This window comes from Lepidochelys kempii, chromosome 11, assembly GCF_965140285.1.
Source record: "Lepidochelys kempii isolate rLepKem1 chromosome 11, rLepKem1.hap1, whole genome shotgun sequence".
NCBI classification, from domain to species: Eukaryota; Metazoa; Chordata; order Testudines; family Cheloniidae; genus Lepidochelys; species Lepidochelys kempii.
In genome coordinates, this window is record NC_136390.1 from 28,017,104 (window position 1) to 28,040,389 (window position 23,286).

A 23,286-nucleotide genomic window follows, 5' to 3' on the forward strand; every position below is an offset into this window, starting at 1 on the left:
GATTTGTTTCTTCCAGGGCAAAAATATCAGTGAAAATTTAGAAGGTGCAAATTGCATCCATAAGGAAGAGGCCACCATTTCAAAAATACAATAAAAAATGTCTACTTTTGTGCACATTATTTCTTTCTTTATGTATTTATATTACCAAACTGCCTAGGAGCCACAATAATGAACCAGGACCCCATTGTGCCAGATGCTGTGCAAACACAGAACAAAAAGATGGTCCTTGCCCAAAGAGCTTACAATCTAAGTATAAAGCAAGAGACAACAGATGGATACAGCATTACAAGATGGTATCTATACATGCCATTCCTCATTTTACATGTGCAGGTTTTAGCAGTGAAATTTAGATGTCCGAGGTTGAAACTGGCCCATAATGTTGCCTATTACATACAGTAGAGGCATGCGAATTTGCATGAAAAATGGAGACTGTCGTGGCTTATGCGCTAAATTTTATAAATTAGGGAGGAAAAACAAAAAAAAAAATCAAGGATACCCAAACTATTATTTTAACAATTACAAATCCCGTTTTAATTATTTATGTTAATATTTCATAATGTACCCTAAATATTCTGCTGTATATTTTGTTTTTCACTGCGGCAACTCATTATAGCTTCTGCTATGGAATCTTTGCTGAGTGCAAATTACTATGGATTAGTGAAGGGTGAATAAACGAGGTTCTCCTGTACTGTCATTTTAATTACTCCTAATACTAGATAACTGCAAGATAGTGCCAATTAACCAGTCTGAGTAGCAGTACTTACATCGCTTATGTTATATGCATTTGCTTTTGCCAAAGCAATCTCTGGAATATCTGGCATGATGTGAACTTTTGTCTTGTCAGCTTCCCATGCTTGTGTGTACCGGTGCTGGAAGAGCGAATAAAAAAAGAAGTCAAATTACAATCTCAACAGAGAAATCAAATATAGCACATTATTATCACAGTCATTTTCTTTATAAGGGCCAACTAGGTCCCCAGAATGCATGCACATCACACTGTATGAATCCAAGGACAGAACTTGGCCTTTAATTTAAAATGTTACTTCTTTTTAATTATTTTGAAAATGCAGCTGTAGTGTAATGTCTAGTTACTTTCTCTCTGCAGGATAAAGCAAAACATGAGAGATTTGAGTCTGAGGTTTCCTAACACTACAGCATTATAAACTCTCCTGTGTGATGGGACCTGACAAAGTTTGCTGACATGCTAAAAAAATGCCCCAAACACACCTGATCCTCTTCTCAGTTACAGCATAGTGAATCAAGAATAATTCCATTGGAGTCAATGGAGTTATACTGGTATATAAGTGAAGAGAAGAATCAGTCTCATAGTACATACCTGCTTGACAGTTACTGACCATACCTGGTGCATCTAGGAAGGATTAACCTCCTAAATGTAGAAAAAAAAGGAGTACTTGTGGCACCAAATTGGTTAGTCTCTAAGGTGCCACAAGTACTCCTTTTCTTTTTGCGAATACAGACTAACACGGCTGTTACTCTGAAACCTCCTAAATGTGTTCAAACATATCTAGTGACAGAGTCCAGCAGAATCCTCAGGTTCTGTACCCAGAGAAAGAAGCTATTCAGTGTCAGAGTGTTATTCAATAGCTCTGCACACAGCTCATTGCTGACAGCCGTCAGGAGGCACGCTGACTCGGCTATCTAACTTAAGAGTAATGGCAAGATCTCAGTAGTAGGTAGATAAGAGCTCATTCTGAGGAACTGGGTCTAAGAAGAGCCTGTGTGATGGCCTAAAACACTGGTGGATCCAGGATCCATTTAATTTTGTCCCACACCTATTACAGGGCATTCTAGTACTGAGCTGATTTCTATTAAATGGATGATGGCAGCTCAGTACGTGAATCAGCAGTGAAAAGTTAAACTATAACTATAAAGTACATTCATATTACACGGTGGCTTCTGATCACAGTAACATAATTCAGGTAAACTATTCAGAACTGCCAAAGTGACTCAGGAGCCTAAGTCCCATTTTCAAAACTGACTTAGGTACTTTTAGAACTGGGACTTAGGCTCCTAAGACATTTTGGCGCTTTTGAAAATTTGACCTTTCATCTTGCAGTGAGCATGGTGTGCTAACAAAAAGGAATCCTCAGATATGCTCCCTTCTGAATTTCTTAGCATATTGTGGCCAGCTTTTCCTTGGTTGTGTCAAGGCCTATGGGGATAAAGTTAATGAGAATCCAGCATATTTCATCTGTGGCCAGAACTGATCATTTCAAAAAGACTTGCTCACACAACTCTCCAATTTGTCTTTTTATCACTGCATGCATAACTGAACTGTGACAAATATTTTCATACTTTGTCCATGATTTTTGCATTATTTGTCGCTAGAACCATGTTCATAGAATCCATCAGACTGGAATACTTCAGTTTGTCTGGGTGCTGGCGATATTTCTTCTCACTTATAATTTCCATAGCTTTCTTATTCTTCTCAGCTTCCAGAGAGCCTACTGGCATCCATCCCATACCCTTCAGAAATTCATCATAGTCAGCTTTGTATTGATTCTGTAAGGAGAAGGAAATAAATCAGCCTGATGCATGAAAAATTCTGGGTTACCTTCTACTTGTTAGTAAGTTTAGTGTTTCTTTGAGTTTTTGAACATATGCACATTTAAATGAATACAATGGAATATTTTTTTGTATCCAAAGTTTACATCCTTTTACAGCAGTGCTGTGTGTTTTATTAAGGCCCATTCTTGCATTCTGTTGGAATTATTACTTATGAAGGGTATTACCACAACACTAATTTCGTCATAAATTCCTTTATTAAATCCAAATGCCGAATGGTATTTATACAATTGTTCTAAACTTGCCTAAAAGCCTAACTAATAAGCAATTTACTACATCCAAACAGTAACAAAACATTTGTAAACATTTGATCAAGATACTTACGAATGGGCTAAAGCCAAGGATGTTCAGATTCATATTGGTTAACTTCAGGCAGGTATTAGCAATGTAGTCTTTAAGAGTTTACTTTTTTATACCCTTTTAACAAGCAAGTGATGTCATTGCCAATTATCAGAACTTAGCTCAGGTCAGATGAAGGCGGTTTTCATACAGCCAATTGTTTACTGCACATGATAACCAATAACTATGTTTTCTTTCTATTTCTTTAGCCCAATCCTTGAATAAGATAACACTGGTCGTTTGAAGGGTCACTACAAGTTTAACACAACAACTAACTTTCCTCATGGGTTCATTCTTTTTTATTCCATGCTTTGGGCCTCTTGTTCACATTAATATCCCAACTCAAATTAAAACCATCATTCACCCAGTTCTAATGTGATCCTATATTCCTACACATTCCATATAAAATTCCAATCCCAATTACTTCTGTGAAGCTACAGCATACACAAATGGGGCGGCAGGATCAGCCCCTCTCAGTAAAAGGGGCTAGACTGTGTCTTTAGGCAAAGCCTTGGGAAACAGTGTGTAAGCTCCATCACCTCAGGAGTATCCCCAAGTAGCACTATACATTGGAGACAGCCCTCTGAGGCACAATAGGGCCTAACTTTGGTTCCCCTAATTTCTGAAAGGATAATTTCTTGGAAAATGTATGATGATTCTGTTAGTGAAGCTTTCCTTGGCTTGGGCTGCACACAAGTATTACTCCTTGAGTCAAATGGGACTTGTAAGCTATAAACACGTGACAAGCATATAAACAAAGTGGGCAGACTTGCCATCTGATCCCATCTAAATTCTTTATAAACTAGTTTAGTTTAATATTTCAGATTATTCTAAGAAATACAATGTGCATATTACTGATGGACTGCTCTTTTATACTTGCTACGTTTTAATATACAATTGCACTGGCTTATCTATAAAACTCTAGGATTTAACCTATGGTATTTATCCATAAACTAAATATTTCTTAATTGGTAACACAAAGGTTGTAGAGTCTTTCACTTACGTCACTCTGTATCTGCATCATGTTTTTGGCTAATTCAAGATTCATAGCATCAGGCAAAACATTGTAATGGTGGATCAGGTGCTTGTAGTTTGTATTGGTAGCCACTTCCTGTGCTTTCTTGGCTGCCACTACACTGAACATATCAACTGGGGTGTGGAATCTCGTCTTTGACTTCTCATAGTCCTTTTTATATTCACGATCAGACTGCATCTTAGCCACCTTCATGAAGTGCACCAGCTTGGGATCATCCTCAAGGCTACGGAACCCAATATGCTTTCCTCTTGCCTGTTCATAAGCTAGTTTGTATTTGTACTGAAAGCAGAAAATAAACATATCAGGGTAAACTCAATACAGAAGAATGCATTATTAAGCATGCATTTATTTTTAAAAAGGTATAAAACATTCGGTTTGACTTATCACAGAGGGCTTAACCCTGCAACGTTTTGAACACCACGGCCCTGATCCACCAAAGCACTAAAGCATATGTTTAAGCAGATAAGTAACCCAGTGAATTCATGGGGCTATGGTGCTCAGCAGGACCAAGCCAAGAATGAGCAAGGGGTACAGAATACACAGATCTCAGAGGATCCACTGGAGGCTTGTGAAATAAATATTCAGAACAAGAACTGTTCCAAGATTTACCACACCAAGCATGTAATTCAAACCTAGATTGTCCAGGAGGCTCCAAAAGCCAGTATTGAAGTAGATATCCTCTAGGGTTGGAATCAGCCCAAATGTTTTATCTGTGAAGTAGCCTGAATTCCTCTTAGTTTACACCCCTTTCGTAATTTTACCTGAGTGCAATCTAAAAATAGAACTTACATCACTTGCGATGTCTCTGGAGGCCTTGGCTGCCCTTATTGGGATAGCATCAGACTGCATGTCATAACCCTTCTTCTTCTCTTCCTCCCAGCCAGCCCTGTATAATTTCTAATCCAAAACATAAAAGAGAACAAAGTTTTTGTTATGAAGGTGGAAATGTTAATAACCCTGCATCTGCATTTAAATATTTTAAAATTAGATCTGTAAAGGGCACCACTTTAGGAGTGCATTTTAAACTGACACTGAATGTCCTGCTTGATTATGACAGCTTACATCACTCATGGTGATCTGGTTCACCCTCGACTGCAGAATTTCTGGAGTGTCCGGCATAACATGAATGCTCGTCTTCTCTTTGTTCCATTTATCAGTGTAGAGCCTCTGCAATTCCAAAGTGATATTTAATATAAAAAAAGGCATTGCAATTCATTATAAAACAAGAGATTCTTTTCATTTTACTCATATGTGCCAAATAAGACTCTGCAGCACAAAACTTCATAAGTATTACAGATAACCTATACAAAATCTAACTAATGCACAGTGACAATTTCCGTCATCTTTCTTTTGTACATCCTATGATAAATTATGCAAATTATATTATCATAAGCAACAGACTGTACCTGAAGATTTTCAATGTACATATTGTTTTTCCCTATTCTGTGAGCTCAGTTACACATCCATGACCCACTTGGGATGGTGTCCTGGTTGTGTCCCAGATGTTTTGGATGAGCTTCAGAGCAAAATCCCCATTTCAGGGAGTGCTGAATCAGAATTCTAAAACTTTTGCAGTTCACTCATTACTAATATTATTTCCCACACACAAAGAGTAACAGTTGCTTAAGTTCTGTACATCTGGGGAGGATACACAATACCACCCAAACAGAACATAGAGCTATAATCTTGCTCTTAATGCAAATTGCAGCACACCTTTAACTATGATGCTTCCATAATGTCTTAGGCCCCTGTCCTACAAAGTCATAGAATCATAGAATATCAGGGTTGGAAGGGACCCCAGAAGGTCATCTAGTCCAACCCCCTGCTCAAAGCAGGACCAAGTGATGCATCCAAGCAGACCCATGCACCTATATGGAACCCCAGTGACTTCAGTGAGTTTAACTTTACAGGACTGAGGCATTAATACTGAAACCCAGGTTCCTCTGAGCAAATTCTCACCTTATTCATGGTCTGCGCATTCTGTTTAGCCAGCACCTGCTCCATTGCATCAGTTGTAATGGAATATTTTAGCTTGTCTGGGTGCTGGCGATATTTCTTTTCACTGAGAATCTCTGTAGCCTTCTTGACCTTCTCCACAGCCAAAGACTGAATTGGCATCCAACCAACTCCTCTTAGCCAGTTATTGAAGTCTGTTTTGTAAAGATTCTTTTTTACAAAATAAACAGAGAAGTTAAAGGGGGTAAGAGAAATCAGAATTTCCACACACAAAAAGAAATGAAGGTTTTGAATTTTTCCTAGTCATTGTTGAAAGAAAAATATGAGCAAAATTGATCAGTGCTCACTCGTGTTTTTCAAAGATATAGGATGCAACTAAAGATCACTCAAAATATAAGGCTAAATTGTTCTTTATGATTCACATGCAGAACTCCCACTGGAAGCTAAATGCACACATTCAAGGGCAAAATTTGATGGATAAAGTAGGAAAACTGAGAGCTAGCATAATCATTTTTTTTTTAGAATAAATGTCTTATTGACACTTTTAATTAATTTACTCTCAGCAATTCTGTCCCTTCAGCAATTTCTTCTTTAGGGCCTGATAGTACAAATCCCTGCTCAGGCAAAATTTTCATCAGCTTTAATGGACTTCAGGACCTGCTCTAAAACAGTATCAGGATGCGAAAAATAAAGGTATTTTTGGGGGGAGAAATGGAGATGAGGCACAAAATGTAAAGGATCCTTCAACAAAATAGATCCTTCCAGTGATCTATTTATGAAATCCTTAGAAGGTACTGGGGAGTGAGGGGGAAGGGAGGAAACAAAAATAGGACTCTAAGCTACACAAAGATATTATATACAGGTATCTAGATAAAATGTAGATGCTACCACCATACAAATAAAAAACAGTAATATCACAATACAATTAGAAAGTAATAACACCAAGCACAGAAATGTACTTACAATCAGAAAGTATGTTCCTTGGCTGGGAAATAATTTAATATTTGGAGCTAGGGTTTGTTTGCTCAAGGAATATCCTGGAATCCATTCTATATAATCACTATAACTCTTTGGAAAACTTAGGGCCCCTAAACGAACACCTGTTTGTTCCATCCTGCTTTAATCTGCCACTGGCTATTAATTAGCCTCAACTTTTTTGCAAGATAGTATAACCAAGTAAAGTTACATACATCACTCTGAATCTGCATCATATGTCTTGGTAGTTGCACATTCATCGCATCAGGCAAGAGTGTGTAGTTGTGTAGTAGCTGTTTGTAGTTGGTATTTGTAACCACTTCCTGGGCTTTCTTCGCAGCCGTCACACTGAACATATCTAGGGGTGTGTGATACTTTGTCTTGCTGCTCTCATAACCCTTCTTGTACTCGCGTTCTGACTGCATTTTGGCCACATTCATGTAGTGAACCAGTTTAGGATCATCCTGCAGGCTACGGAATCCAACGTGTTTGCCTTTTTCTTTCTCATATGATTCTTTATACTTGTACTAGAGAAAAAGGAAAACAAAACCTTATCACCTTTGAAAAAGGTAGACATGTTTATGATCGGTTTAACACTTTGAAATTCAATATTGTTATAATTACACCTCATAACATACATCTTGAAATCATTTTGCACACATTAACTGATTAATTAGGTTTGGGGAAGAGGGTTGCTGGCTTTCAGTCCTCAGCCTTTCCCAGCTATACTGATGACATAGATATAGACAGCAGAGCTGGGAGAAATTTTCCTGCCAAAACTTTTGAGCGAAAAGCAGATTCAGTGACACAAAAACTTTCGCAAAACCTACATGAATTTGCAAAAACCGTTAGTGTCGAACCTCCCACACCAAAAAAATTCCGAAAAATATCAGAATGAAACATACCAGTGTTTTGCTTCTAAATAACTTTTCATTTTGAAATTTCCTTCAATTTTATTTTTAAAAATTTGAACAGTTAAATCAAAACTTTTTTTACTTCATTTGCTGAAAGTTTAGAAAAATTTTGTTTTCAGTTCAACCTGAAGTCATATTTTTTCAGTTTTTCAGAATTGCCAGCAAACGGAAAACTCCAGTATTCACACAGCTCTGATATACAGTATATAATCTCTTCCCCCTCACTGTCTCTACACCTTTTGTCTGTCATATCCTAGGGCTCTAGTCCACTCCCTCTCACAGACCCATTGCCGTTTTTTTTTTCTTACAGTACTATCCAAACCACCAAAAGCGCCAAAACATCTAGATAAGGATTCAGATATTTGGGGGAATAGGGTTTAAGTGGGACTTGAGTGGTTCATAGGTCTTGAGGTCATGCTGGACAAGAGTCAATTTCAATCAGGGTTCCCCATCTCTGCAGCCTTCAAAGCCTGCTCACCTGGCACCACTGATTTAAAAGTTGCTGGGCTTCCCCGATACCCATTGATACTGCAGTTACATCCTGTTGTGATAAGTGGACCTCCAAATTTACCCTAATTGTGAGCTCAAGAGTAAAAAGTGAGTGAAAATTGGTGTTGGAAATTAGGTTTATTGGTGGACAAAATAATGAGAGGATGGACTACTCCACCCAACACTTGATCTTGAGGTTCTTAAAAAGAAAAGTGTTTGGGGAAAATTTAGCAGAAGAAATAGTGTTCTGCCAACAGCTGCTGAAGCAAGCTTCCCTGTCTCCTGGGACCCCAGGCCTTCCTCTTAATCCTGAGAGATGTCCTGGCCAGACCAGGCCAGTCAGGGGACCCAGAAGACATTGGCATCTCCACCAGCTCCGGCTGACTCCCAGCCATCACCTAGGACATGAGATTGTGTCACACATGTGCACACATCCTCCCATGGGTTCATTTTCTTCCCCACTTTAGGGTCTTCTATACAGCCCGCAGCAGCAAGTCTCAGAGCCTGGGTTGACAGACTTGCTCTCATGGGGCTCACTCTATCGCACTAAAAATAGCTGTGTAGACATTACGGCTCAGGCAGGTAGAAGCTTGGGCTCTGAAGCCTTGGGAGGAAGGTAAGCTTCAAAGCCCAAGCTCCAGCCTGAGCCACAACATCTGCTCAGCTATTTTTAGTGCTATAGCTTGAGCCCTGTTTGTATATAGGCCTGTTTGTTAGCCTGGGATAGAATTTTGGGTTTGATTTTTGATACTTTTATATTCCTACTAATATGTGTGAACAAAGAACAAAGACACTCTGTATTATATCTGCCCACAAGCAGATGGGGTGAAAAGAGATAAGAAACAGAGCTAACCTGTTGCTGGGTAGACCGGGAGTTTAATCTACGAGTGTACGCTTGAAGGACAGGCCTGCTTCAATTCCTCTCTTGAGATAAGGTCAAGCAACCAGTTGAGAGGGGCAAGGGGAACGTGGGGAGGAGGCATAAGAAACACTAAAAGCCAAAGAAAAGCCTGGCTTTATCCCTCTCATCAGGTACAAAAGAGATAGTACTGAAGCCCCCAGACTCACGACCCTCCAGAATGGAACATGACCATAAATTGTTAGGGGTGGGACCAGGGGTGTGCACTACAGGTATAGAGCCTGCTAAGGAGGAGGAGGTGGGAAAAATGGGGACAAGGGGAAAGGTTCTACCAGCGTGCAAAGCTATGGAGATGCTTGCTTGATTAACATCACATTGCCTACACTTCGGACTTCTGGTCTTCTGCTTTCTCTCTGTGTGACAAGAACCAGGGGAGGGGCAAAGGGAAAGCCCCTAACAAGTCCCATGAGCCCAAATCTGTCAACCTGGGCTCTGTCTGCTGCCTGTCTCTGTCGCTGCTGTCTGCTGCTGCTCATTGTATAAATGTACCCTTTACTGCTTCTCATTCTCATCCATCTCCTTTTGCCTTCTATTTAATAAAAATCTGGCTTAGCCAGCCAAGACCGCATATTCTGCAATACTTCTGGAAGGCTGTGACTAGAAAGAGGCAGCTAAATGCAATTCCCTTATCAGCCCAATGCTGACACAAGTTTGCCAGGACTCAGAATGGCTGATAAGACCATGTGTTGTGCCCGTGTTTTTCAGCAGTGAGATTAAAAGTGAAAGTTAGAGACAGAAGCTGTATTTTCTATCTTTGCCATTCTCTTCTTATCCCTTTTTTGTGTGTTTGTCGCATTTTGTTTTCTAGGAAATGGGATCGGACTTTAACAACAACAACAACTGCTCCAGCCCATCTTAACTAAACTTTTTCTCTTTTCCCCAAAAAGGACAGTTATTGTTGTCTTTATTACCGTTGTCAGACAAGGAGGGTTTTCCTTCTAAAAGCTATCTACAGCCAAAAGGGAACAAGGAATATGGTTAAAATGAAAGCCTTACTTAGTACTTTACATTTCAAATGCTGTAACTGTTTTTCATTCTTTCTGTATCTTTAATAAAAGGTTAACAGGATTTTTAATATTGTGCTTGCCATAGTACTAAGCAAGCTGAGGTCTCTGTGCACCAAACCTTGTATAAAAATGACAGGTTTCAGAGGAACAGCCGTGTTAGTCTGTATTCGCAAAAAGAAAAGGAGTACTTGTGGCACCTTAGAGACTAACCAATTTATTTGAGCATGAGCTTTCGTGAGCTACAGCTCACTTCATCAGATGTTTACCGTGGAAACTGCAGCAGACTTTATATACACACAGAAATCATGAAACAATACCTCCTCCCACCCCACTGTCCTGCTGGTAATAGCTTATCTAAAGTGATCAACAGGTGGGCCATTTCCAGCACAAATCCAGGTTTTCTCACCCTCCACCCCCCCACACAAATTCACTCTCCTGCTGGTGCTAGCCCATCCAAAGTGACAACTCTTTACATAATCAAGTCGGGCTATTTCCTGCATAGATCAAGGTTTTCTCACATCCCCCCCACCCCCATACACACACAAACTCACTCTCCTGCTGGTAATAGCTCATCTAAACTGACCATTCTCCAGGTTTAAATCCAAGTTAAACCAGAACATCTGGGGGGGGGGGGTAGGAAAAAACAAGAGGACACAGGCTACCTTGCATAATGACTTAGCCACTCCCAGTCTCTATTTAAGCCTAAATTAATAGTATCCAATTTGCAAATGAATTCCAATTCAGCAGTTTCTCGCTGGAGTCTGGATTTGAAGTTTTTTTGTTTTAAGATAGCGACCTTCATGTCTGTGATTGCGTGACCAGAGAGATTGAAGTGTTCTCCGACTGGTTTATGAATGTTATAATTCTTGACATCTGATTTGTGTCCATTTATTCTTTTACGTAGAGACTGTCCAGTTTGACCAATGTACATGGCAGAGGGGCATTGCTGGCACATGATGGCATAGATCACATTGGTGGATGTGCAGGTGAACGAGCCTCTGATAGTGTGGCTGATGTTATTAGGCCCTGTGATGGTGTCCCCTGAATAGATATGTGGGCACAATTGGCAACGGGCTTTGTTGGACAGTTCAAGGTCATGTTTGTTGACTCTTTGGGCACATATACTCCATCTAAATTAAAACAACAATTCCTCAGGAGTTAAGGACTGCCAGAGGACTAGAACTATAGTTCTTCAGAACACTGCACAAATAAGCTGGACAAGAGGAACTTGAACTTGGCAGGACCAGAACTTAATTCAGACCTTAGGACGGGCATACTGTATAAACAAGACTTCCAGGTAACCAGGGTTCAGAAAGTCAAGATATGACTGTATTCAGCTTGCTTCTGAAGCCCATATGGAAATCCATATCAGTTTTTAATTGCATAGCATCACAAAATAGTCAGTGTTCAGAGTATAGTATTATATGCTGCAGAAAGTTACAATAAAGTAGATCCTCCAATTTCTATCCAAATTATACTTACATCACTGGCAATCTTTTGGGAAGCTTTAGCAGCAATTACAGAGATGGAATCTGGTTTCAGATCATACCCTTTGGCAATTGTTTTTTTCCAGTCTGCTTTGTAATAAGCCTTAAAGAAAAAAAAAGAACCAACAATTTTTCTTATTATGAGTAGTTTATAATCTTTACAGACTACTGTAAACTCGTGTTTCTGTATTACAAATATTACATTGAGTAACATTCATTTTAGGTCTGCTCAAGTTTATTACAAGGATAATACAGTGTTTTCAGGTAGTCACTTCAAATCAGTGTAGTTAAACTGTCTCATTTTCTCAGTTAGCATTTTTGGCAATTGAATTGGCAAAGGAAAAATGGCCTTAACGGTATTAATGAGGTCTAAAACGACGTAATTTTTTTTTCAAATAGTAAATTTGCCCCAACATGAATTTTTGGGGGGGCATCAAAACTATTCACAAATTAAGGTCAAATTTGGTGAATAGTTTCCGCTGAAAAAAACTGATTATTTTTTGGAAATGTTGAAATATATCTTTCTAACGTTTAAAAAAACCACCATTTCAACATTTCACTTCAAAGTGACGTTTTCAAAATGAAATGTCAATTCAAAATGACATTTGGAACATTTCATTCATCCTGAAAGTTTGGGGGAGGGGGGGTTGGTTGGTTTGAATTGCACACATTCCGCCCCTCCCCCCCCCCAGATTTTTGGGTTCAGCCACCAAACCAAAAAATAGCTCTAGGGAAGACCCTTGCTCAAAAGCCCTTTTGACTTCACTGAGTCAATGCGAAATTTACCTAAGTAAAGGCTTCAGGATTAGGTCCTATGATCTTAAGTAAACTGAGGGAAGCAGAGTGTTTGGTTCAGGGATTGGTAACAGACTATCTCTCAGTTGCTGGTGTGACCCTGACATCAGTTTGGCAGTGGTTCGAAATGACTTGATGGTTATCTACTGGACTATATAAAAGGAGTTGGTGATCTCTGGCCAGTTCCTAGAGGACAAATGTCCTCATCACCAAATTCATTATTATAATTGCTATGAAAGGGCTCCATCATTCCCTTGCTGGCAGTCTCAGCGGAGAACCTTACAGTGATAGGTTAGAAACACAGATAGATACATAGATATTAAAGCTAAGGATTGACTAGGCATAGAGATTGAACTATTTGTCCCTCCCCTAAGTGAAGTAAAGAAAAAATTTCAATCTCCACACTGAACTGAATCTGGACATTAAATTATATTCTGAGTGTTTTATTAATTCTAACTAGTCATTTAGGCCTCAGTGCAGCAAAGTACTAAAGCATATGTTACATCCACCTCTATCCACTTAAAGCACACATTTAGCTTTAAGCACATGCATGCAGGCAAGAGCTTTGCTGAACTGGGGCTTTACACATTTTCAATATTCAAATTTTACACCACAAATATACCAAAAACCCCATAAATAGAATATTAATACACTATAATAATTGAATAATTTATTGTCAAATACTCACATCGCTCATGTTTAATGCGTTGACCTTGGCTTGAATAAATTGAGGAACGTCAGGGTCCAGAGTGTATTTGTGTTTCAGTTTCTCACCCTCCTGCTTATAATTTATCTAAGAAGGAAAATAATACACAATATCTCTTTTACAAGATACAAGGCAGGTCGCATCAGCTTAATCATATACAAGTAGCAATGTTTAATACTTACCCACAAACTGCAGTTTTACTACATATATAGCCCTTGAAACGCAAAAGATCTATTAGATGGAATTTGAGTCTTTGTATTTCAATATATGCATATCACAACAATGGTATCAGACAACAAATCAGGAACATATACAACTGACAAATTCTGTCCTGTCCATAGTAGTGTGTGGAGAAACTGCTTACCTCACTCAGTTGCTTGGTATTATGCTGAGCCAAAATCATTGGCATTGAGTCCGGTAGACTTGTGAACTTGAAGGTGTCTGGGGTCTGGCGATATTTCTTTTCATTTAATGCCTCTCCAGCTTTTTTCACCTTTTCAACATCCAGAGAACCCAGAGGGCTCCATCCAATACCCTTGAACCAGCTGTTGTAATCTTGTTTGTACAAGTTCTGAAAAAAGACGAATCCTAAATTGTTCAAAGATTGCAAAGAATTTCCCATTGAATAGCATTAATCACGTGACCTAGTCAGTATGGTCTGCATTTGACAGAAAATATTTATAGTTTCTTATTGGGGAAACAGAAAGCTTTGCTTTACCTTTTTTACATTTCTCTATAATTTCCTGGGATTTTGTCCTGGGTGCCCTACATGCCTTGTCTCATACATTTGGTAGACTCTCTCAATTAATATTTACCATGTTCCTTCTCTCTTCCCCTACTATGGTCCCACCTATTCTTAAAACATTTCTGCTACAACATAGTGACCCTACAGCATTCTTTGTTTGTTTTGCATTGTATAGGACTAGACTGGACTTGCTTTTACACTAATAAACTCTTTAGGGCAATGACTTGATTTTTGTTTACCATATTTCACCTGTTGTATAATATGAAATTTATAGCACTGTGGGTGAAATTTACTCCACCTGCATAAAACTCAAGGGTATCTTTGCAGGTGAAGTGTTGGGAAGTTGGGAGCACACAATCCATGGCTCCTCCCTTGACCTGCCCCCAACCTACTCTCAAACTGACCTTCCATGCAGCCTTGCAGAGGCTGGTTCAGAAACCAGTTCTGCAGTGCAGAGTGCTGTGTGCACCCCATTCCTGCACAACCCATGAAGGGTCTAAGTGGAATGTAGTGTCCTATGTTGGTTCCCTGCATTGGGTTGACTTTATAATAATCATCATAATAATAATAGTTATATTTTTGCCCACTCCTGCTGATAAGGAGCCACGTTGTTATTATGTTGTCTCAGTCTGAGATGAGGACAAGATCAAGGGGCTTTCAAAATATCTCCTCAGTCAAGCAAACAAAAATGGGGTGCATTGCAAAACAAAGAATCAGTTTTGTGCTCAAGTATGATAAAAGGCATTTTAAAAAGTCCTATGAATTCAATATTCCAAAAGTACAATCTCTACTGGTACGCACATGCCAAAAATCCCATTGAATAGGACTCTAGCCAGGAATGTAACACCTCCAAAACTCCAAACCATCAGCTGCCAAAGTAAAATTTTATAGTTTCCCCCCAAATAGATAATAAAGTCTGCTTTAAATCTTTTACAGGGATATGCTGAGTCCCAACACAGCAACAGTACTTCCAGATAATAATAATAAAGTTTTTCTTCTACTTTCCTTGGGATGCATTGTATTGTTTTTAAGCAACTATGAAATTAGCAAAGTTGAAACACTTACATTACTTTGAATTTGCATCATGTTCTTTGTAAGTTCAACATTCATGGCATCCGGCAGATACGTGTAGTGGTGGATCAGATGTTTGTAGTGGGTATTGGAGGCTATGTCTTGAGACTGTTTAGCAGCCTGGATACTGACCATATCAGCAGGTGTATGATAGTTGGTCTTGGTCTTCTCATAGTCCTTCTTGTACTCACGGTCAGACTGCAACTTTGCCACATTCATATAATGGACAAGTTTGGGATCATCACGCACACTCCTGAAACCAACATGTTTTCCTTTTGCCTTTTCATAAGCTTCTTTGTATTTATACTGGAGGGAGAGGGAGAGGATGGTAAATGTGCTACGCATATCTACTGGATATGTATATTGATATCTAGATTTAATGTTCAGACAATAGAAAGGTGTCCTTTCTTGTAATGAACTTTGGGGAAGGTAGTTCAGATGGGTCAGTCATCCCAAATGGAATACCCAGTGTCTCTATGTACACTAGACTTTCTTGGAAATCTCCCAATATTGCCCTACTACCAGTGCAGCAATGGGGGTAGCAGTGGTGTAAGCACTAGTGTAAACAGGGCACGAGCGCCTAACCCGGTACAGAACAGATTTCACACAACACTAGGGTAAAGGCGGGAGCTCTGTTAACACTAGCACTTCCACTACTGTTACTTCTTGTGGAGCTGCACCAGAGAGCGCGAAGAGTGAAGAGAAACTTACAAAGGAAGTCCTGTGTTAACAAGGCCCATGAGTTGTATTAGAACAATTTACCAGCAACTGGTCAATCAGTGGTTTAGCTATGGCAAATAAACTGAACACAACTGGCCCGGTCCCCTCTGGTGATTTAAAATCACTGGATCAGTCTCCAGATTGTGCAATTAGCACAATAAAGCCTGCTGAGCCGTACGTAGGTTCCCCCTCCACTCTATGGCAAAATATGTTTCAGGATGAAGTGTACCATGCCACCATAATGTGCATGCAATAGGTTATCTGGCAATTTATCATAGCCAGATTATGCTGTTTAATAGCTTTGTCATATAGCCATATATGACAAATGGATTAAAACAGACACTACAGCAGCTTCTGTTTATATATAGCAATGCGATCAGAGTAAAATAGGCCTCTTTCCATTTTGCTACTAGAACAATCTGTTTTATCGGCAGCCTTCTCAAATCCCTCCCATATAGTAATGCTAGCAAACCACCATATCTGAAGGGAAGGAGGATCCTGCTGGAAGTCAGTGTCTCACTACCCACGCAGAGAAGGTGGACGCAGAATGACACAAAACTGTGGGGGAAACTATGACCAAACAGGTTTCAGAGTAACAGCCGTGTTAGTCTGTATTCGCGAAAAGAAAAGGAGGACTTGTGGCACCTTAGAGACTAACCAATTTATTTGAGCATAAGCTTTCGTGAGCTACAGCAGTAGGCATCCGATGAAGTGAGCTGTAGCTCACGAAAGCTCATGCTCAAATAAATTGGTTAGTCTCTAAGGTGCCACAAGTCCTCCTTTTCTTTTTATGACCAAACAATGAGGCTGGACATATAGCATCTCTGCCAGAGCAGGCTAGCAACTTCTGAGAGAGGGTAAGGCAAAAGGTGCAGGATCAGAGCCAACTTACAAAGCTAGTAAAAATCACATTGTATCTAACTCAAACCAGAGCAGGTAAAGGGTAACCTGCCTACCCTAAGGATATCTCATTAACGATGTTAAGAAAATTGAAGTAGAATAATTTTTATAAGCGTTTTCAACAAGCATTAAATTCTAAGGGCCAGATCCTCAGCTAGCATAAGTGGACATAGCCCCACGGAATTCATCAGACCTATGTCCAATTACTTCAGCTGAGGATCAGGCCCTAAGTATTCTATTAGAGAATTTATTACTTAAACTAACATTTTGAGCCAGACTGAGAATCTGTTACACTTGTGACTCCAGAGAGACTTCTTGTGTGAGTAACTGTTCACTAATGGGAGTAACGGGTTCACAATCAGGCCTATAATGTGTAAGATTTTTGTTGAGAAATGTCACAAAATTTACCTGAAACTGATACTTACGTCACTAGCAATGTTTCTTGAGGCCTTAGCTAGAGTAAATGGAATAGCATCGCCTAACACATTGTTCCCTTTGGCTATCAAATCATGGTAATCTTGTTTATAATATGCCTAAAAAAAGAAAATTCAGATATTATTCAGGAGGGTTTAGCACCATGTGAACTGCATGCAATTCAAAAAGTTACTTCTGAGATAATGTAAGTATTGCAGGATCTGGATGATGTAGTGGTACCATGCACCTCATTCACCATTTATTAGAATACATCCACATTAAATAAGCTATATTGGTTTGCAAATTTAAATTATAAAATAACAATGACAGCAATTATTTTGTTATAATTTGATTATGTAGAACTGCATCTGCCTATCAACCAAAAGTCAGGTGAATTGCTTACATGGTATCATTATTTGGACATATTATGTAGCTTACACTACTCATCACTACTTATTTCATTAACAGCATGTGACTTAGTCATATCCTTCAAGAAACCACTTACATCACTGATGTTGGCTGCATTGTATCTAGCCTGGATAAACTGTGGGACATCTGGTGTCATGGTGTATTTATGTTTGACTTCCTCTCCTGAAGATTTGTATAACCTCTGCAAAACACATGACATAGTTAATCACTTCTTTCCAAGCATACTGAGCTCCAGATCACTGTGTATTAACTGAGGGCTCAATTTTGATCTCTCAGACATATATTGCCACCTACCTCATAAAATCAGTGACTGCACTTTCATGCACAGGCTCTGATTTTACAAGCTATGTACTAGCCTATGTGATATAAATATCATGACAGAAGTTGTTCCACCAGAGGGAAAGCACAAATAGAAAAATTAAACGTTAGTACGACACAAATGCACATAGAAACATACCCGTCTGTGAAAGAGAGACAGCACAAGACAATGATAAGGAATTGTAATACAGAGCAGGACCTGGCTACTTTGCAATGACTAGAAGACATATTGTGATCTATTGAATTTTATGAATTAGTGAAGATGGGAACACCACAAGGCAGGAAAATGTAGTGTGTCCATTACATTTGACAGTTCTAGTTGGATTTAAGTACTTATGATAATACTTAAAATGGCAGTAAATATACTGTAAGTATATTCTAAAAAAGACTTAGTAAAATGGCACCTGACCACCAAGATTGGAAGGTTTTTGTGAAGATGGCAAAGGTTTTTGTGAATGCTGACACTCCAGCATTGCAATGTCTAACTGGTTTAGGAGCCTAAGTCTCATTTTCAAAAAGGGTTTAGGCACTTAGGAATCAAAATCCCATTGACAGTCAGTGGGATTTAACCTCCAAGTGCATAAATCCTTTTTGAAAATGAGACTTTGTTGTTGCAGCGCTTAGAGGAGCAATGCCTAAATACCTTTACAAATCTGGACTGGACTCCCTGAGAGTCAATAAGTCTGAGGGTGTAAACTTTGTGTGACATCTGTAGTTGCACATACAGTTGTAAAAATATTTTTAATTCATTTCAGTGTTCCAATTTAAAATATGGGCCAGATCCTCAGCTCATAGAAATCAGAATAGCATAGCTCTTTTGGATAAAATGGCGCTATTGAAGTCAATGGAAATTTTACCATTGACTTCAACAGGGCTGGGATTTCACCCTTTGAGCTAAAGTGATTTACACTAGCTGAAGATCTAGCCCAGGGGTGGCCAACCTGTGGCTCTGGAGCCACATGTGGCTCTTCAGAAGTTAATATGCGGCTCCTTGTATAGAAACCGACTCCGAGGCTGGAGCTCCAGGTGCCAACTTTCCAATGTGCTGGGGGGTGCTCACTGCTCAACCCCTGGCTCTGCCACAGGCCCTGCCCCCCTCCACCCCTTCCTGCGCCCTCCCCTGAGCCTGCCATGCCCTTGCTCCTTTCCCCCCGCCCCCCGAGCCTCCTGCATGCCACAAAACAGCTGATCGGGAGGTGTGGGAAAGGAGGGGGAGGCACTGATCGGCGGGGCTGCCGGTGGCCTGGAGGCTCTGGAAGTGGGTGGGTGGAACTGATGCGGGGCTGCTGCTGTATTACTGTGGCTCTTTGGCAATGTACATTGGTAAATTCTGGCTCCTTCTCAGGCTCAGGTTGGCCACCCCGATCTAGCCAATACTGCTCTCAGCAACCACACTGTAAAATACTGGGTGAGGTTTTATGGCCTCTGTTGTGCAGTAGATGAGACTAGATGGTCATAGCAGTCATTTCTGGCCTTAAAATCTATGAATCAATGGAATTAGGAGTAAGTCCTTTGAAGTCAGAAGAGATACTCACAAAACCCATTATACATGTTTGTTGGGGTTTTGTGTGTATATGCTCACATCAGACTATATTAATATCACAACTATAAAAACTGCAGAAACCCCCACACTGTTTTTCCTTTTGGTATGGAAATCTCTTTCCACAGATGTAATAACCACTTACAGGAAATAGTGTGATTGTGTATTTCACTTAAACTGGTATGTAGATACAGATACTTCTGTAGACACTTCCATATTTTGTTATGTTCCCTTTCTCCCATGCTTACTCACATCATTGAGTTGAAGTGTATTCTGTTTAGCTTGGACCATAACCGGGGAGTCCACCACACTGGTAAATTTGATGGTGTCTGGGTGCTGACGATATTTATTCTCATTCAGGGCTTCTCCCGCTTTTCTGGCTTTCTCTACATCCAATGAACCAATGGGGATCCAGCCAATGCCTTTCATCCAGCTATCATATTCTTCTTTGTAGGCATGCTACAAAAATAAGTGACCACACAGATCAGATAGTTACGTTTGCCTTTGCCTGATTCCTCTGGGTACATTCTGTACAAAGAAGCATGTTACTTACATTACTCTGTATCTGCATCATGTTTTTGGAGAGTTCCAGGTTCATTGCATCAGGTAAGTAAGTGTAATTGTGGATCAGCTGCTTGTAATTAACATTACTGGCAATGTCCTGAGCCTGCTTGGCGGCCACAACATTGACCATATCTAATGGGATGTTGTATTTGGCTTTTGTTTCCTCATAACCTTTCTTGTATTCCCTCTCGGACTGCATCTTGGCCATATTCATATAGTGAACCAGTTTGGGGTCATCCTGGAGGCTTTGGAAGCCAACAAGTTTACCCTTGGCAAGTTCATAGTCTTTTTTATAGTGGACCTGTCAAAGCACAATCAGACATAAAATACACTTTCTTTAGTGAGCAATTTAAAATGTAATTGTGAAGCAATGATATGTGTTTCTTATAAATTGTTTCCTTATAAATGGGGGTTCTAGGGAAAATATAGCTATTAAATTGCAACAGATGTAATTGTTTGTCATTAAAATAATCATAATAAAACTTAATACTTATATCTCTTTACATTTTCATTGCTGTACAAATATTAGCTAACTAATCCTCACAGCTTTCCCCCATCACCAAGGTAGGTATTATTATCCCAATATTACACATGGAAGAGGAGGGAAGTCAGAGGTATATTAAGTGACTTCCCCAAGGTTACACACCAAGAATCTGTTCCAAAGCCCACTGAACTCATTGAGAGTCTTTCCATGACTTTAAGACCAGGCTCCAATTACTGACAGAGTCATGATAGGTTTCAGAGTAGCAGCCGTGTTAGTCTGTTTGCGGTTGTATCTTAGAGCTTGGCTGTAGACAATGGGTTGTGTGGTGTGTCCTGGATGGAAGCTGGAGGCATGTAGGTAAGTATAGCAGTCAGGTTTCCAGTATAGGGTGGTGTTTATGTGACGATCGCTTATTAGCACAGTAGTGTCCAGGAAATGGACCACTTGTGTGGATTGGTCTAGGCTGAGGTTGATGGTGGGATGGAATTTGTTGAAATCATGGTGGAATTCCTCAAGGGCTTCTTTTCCATGGGTCCAGATGATGAAGATGACATCAATGTAGTGCAAGTAGAGTAGGGGCATTAGGGGATGAGAGCTAAGAAAGCATTGTTCTAAGTCAGCCATAAAAATGTTGGCATACTGTGGGGCCATGCGGGTACCCATAGCAGTGCCGCTGTCTTGAAGGTATATATTGTCCCCAAATGGGAAATAGTTGTGTGTGAGGACAAAGTCACAAAGGTCAGCCACCAGGTTTGCTGTGACATTATCGGGGATACTGTTCCTGACGGCTTGTAGTCCATTTTTGTGTGGAATGTTGGTGTAGAGTCCTGATAATAACTCCGGTATCCCTTGGTCATAGGCCTGTGACTAGAACAGGAGACCTCGTTGTCTCTGTTCATTACAGTGGAGTCGGTGATGTTTTATTTATTCAATGTGTGTTATAAAATGAGTGTCAGATTTTTCTTGACACTTATGTATCATTAAAATACATTAGTTAAGTAACAAAACAATAATTTAAAAACAGACTCACTGTTTATTAAAGCATTCAGAAAAATAACCCAGCAAAGAATTCAATAAAAAAACACCTCAGTAAACAATCCCTCAGATGTAATAGAAATGCAACTAATTTAAAACTAAATCATCACTACATGTAACTAATGGTTACATGAAATGGGATGTACTTACATCGCTGGCAGCCTGTCTAGCAGCCTTGGCAACTCGGATAGAAATAGCATCATTTCTTAGATCATATCCTTTTGATTTTAAATCTTCCATGTCCATTTTGTAGTAGTTCTGGAAGAAAACATCACTTTTGAAATAAAAATCTAAGCCTCCATTACTTACAACTTTAAGTGTATGTTAAATCAAGCACTCTTACTCCAATGTAAACTTACATCACTAATATTGTAGGCATTAACTTTAGCCTGAATAAACTGGGGCACGTCTGGAGGTAGGTGATAATTGTGAATTATAGCCTCACCTTTGGCTTTATATAGTATCTGCAACAGAAAGTAAAAAATAAATTGTCAGTCAAATGCTTATAAATTATAAATGCTTAAAACATGCTGAGTCATATAGCTTGAATTAAGCATCTTACATAATAGCAATACTTTTATGTGTACAATACTGTTATTTAAAAGAGGAAATCCTAGTCCCATTGAAGTGAATGGCAAAATGCCCATTAACTTCAACAGGGCCAGAATTTCACTCAGAGAGTATAATACATACATGTACACACACACATACTCAAACCTGTGGTAAGCAACCGTTTGAGGGACTGACAAAATCTGGTTCCCCAGCAGAAGTTATTTTCTGGTAACACAATGAATTGTACTCAGTACATTTGAGGATAACTTCATGAGTGCCCTTAAGATAAAAGGCACTCAGTAAGGGGGGGGGGGGGTTGTATGGGTATCACAGAGGAAACTCAGATTACTTGAATTAAGTTCCACCTGCCTGAACCCAGACTGAATTTGCCTCTTGTGCAGCGGAACCACATTGACCTCACTGCGTGAGGGGACATCCACACCAATGAAGGGAGGGGCCGGATTTGTCTGATAGCATTTTGAGAAGAGGTGAACTGGCGCATTTGACTTTAGAATTCAGTTGGTTAATGTATATAAGTCCACTAGAAATATCAGCACTTACATCACTCCTCTGGGCTTGGTTGATTTTAGCCTGTACTATAACAGGCTCATCTTCAATCTGAGTATACTTAATAGTGTCCGGATGCTGGCGATATTTTTTCTGTTCAGAAAATAAAAAGGCAGTGTTACATTTCCTTGATGGCTAAAAGCATCTTTTAATCTCTTTCCATTGCATCTCTTTGTAAAAGTGAACATAGGATAACAATGTAATTTTACATCAGACTTGTCCTTATATACAGAGAAAATTGTAATCATAGTGACATTAGGTATTTTCATAAACAATTACTGTGTTGCATTTGCAACATTTGTGTGTGTGAACATGCTGCTGGACTTTCAAAATGGAAAAGCATATGGAGAGATATGATTTTGCACATTTCTGTGACCAGTTCATGCTCTCATGTGCATAGTTTGCACGCGCAACATAAGTGCACACATTTTAAAATGTTGACCTTGGTGCGTATCTTCCATTGGCACTAGTGGAAGCTCTTAACCCTATTGTGCTTTCTTTACTCCTTTACAACCCCATAGCCTTCACTGGGTTGCACAGGCATGAGAAAAAATAAAATTTGGTCCAGTATCTTCCATTTCCTATGCATCATATTGCAATCTATAATGATAGTGATCATACTATGATCATTATTTTCAGCTTAGTCATTTATCTATCATCCCACTGAAGTCAAAAAGTAAATCGCAAACAGACAAGTGTAGGTGAAAAAAGACAACTGGAGAGAAAACATCTATATGC

The 23,286-nt window shown here is 39.5% G+C and overlaps 1 protein-coding gene across 1 annotated transcript in view; it reads right to left on the bottom strand.

The window, feature by feature from the left end:
- NEB (nebulin) overlaps positions 1-23,286 on the bottom strand; it is a 194,842-nt gene that overhangs the window by 143,251 nt on the left and 28,305 nt on the right. Inside the window, exons 21-38 of the mRNA XM_073306879.2 lie at positions 22,543-22,641; positions 21,789-21,893; positions 21,580-21,687; positions 19,900-20,211; positions 19,599-19,805; positions 17,565-17,669; positions 17,071-17,178; positions 15,020-15,331; positions 13,574-13,780; positions 13,192-13,296; positions 11,704-11,811; positions 7,108-7,419; positions 5,921-6,127; positions 5,024-5,128; positions 4,751-4,858; positions 3,929-4,240; positions 2,317-2,523; positions 765-869 (exon numbers count right to left, since the gene is read on the bottom strand). Of these exons, the coding sequence (XP_073162980.2) occupies positions 765-869; positions 2,317-2,523; positions 3,929-4,240; positions 4,751-4,858; positions 5,024-5,128; positions 5,921-6,127; positions 7,108-7,419; positions 11,704-11,811; positions 13,192-13,296; positions 13,574-13,780; positions 15,020-15,331; positions 17,071-17,178; positions 17,565-17,669; positions 19,599-19,805; positions 19,900-20,211; positions 21,580-21,687; positions 21,789-21,893; positions 22,543-22,641 (3,132 nt within the window). The remainder of the gene's footprint in view (positions 1-764; positions 870-2,316; positions 2,524-3,928; positions 4,241-4,750; positions 4,859-5,023; positions 5,129-5,920; positions 6,128-7,107; positions 7,420-11,703; positions 11,812-13,191; positions 13,297-13,573; positions 13,781-15,019; positions 15,332-17,070; positions 17,179-17,564; positions 17,670-19,598; positions 19,806-19,899; positions 20,212-21,579; positions 21,688-21,788; positions 21,894-22,542; positions 22,642-23,286) is intronic.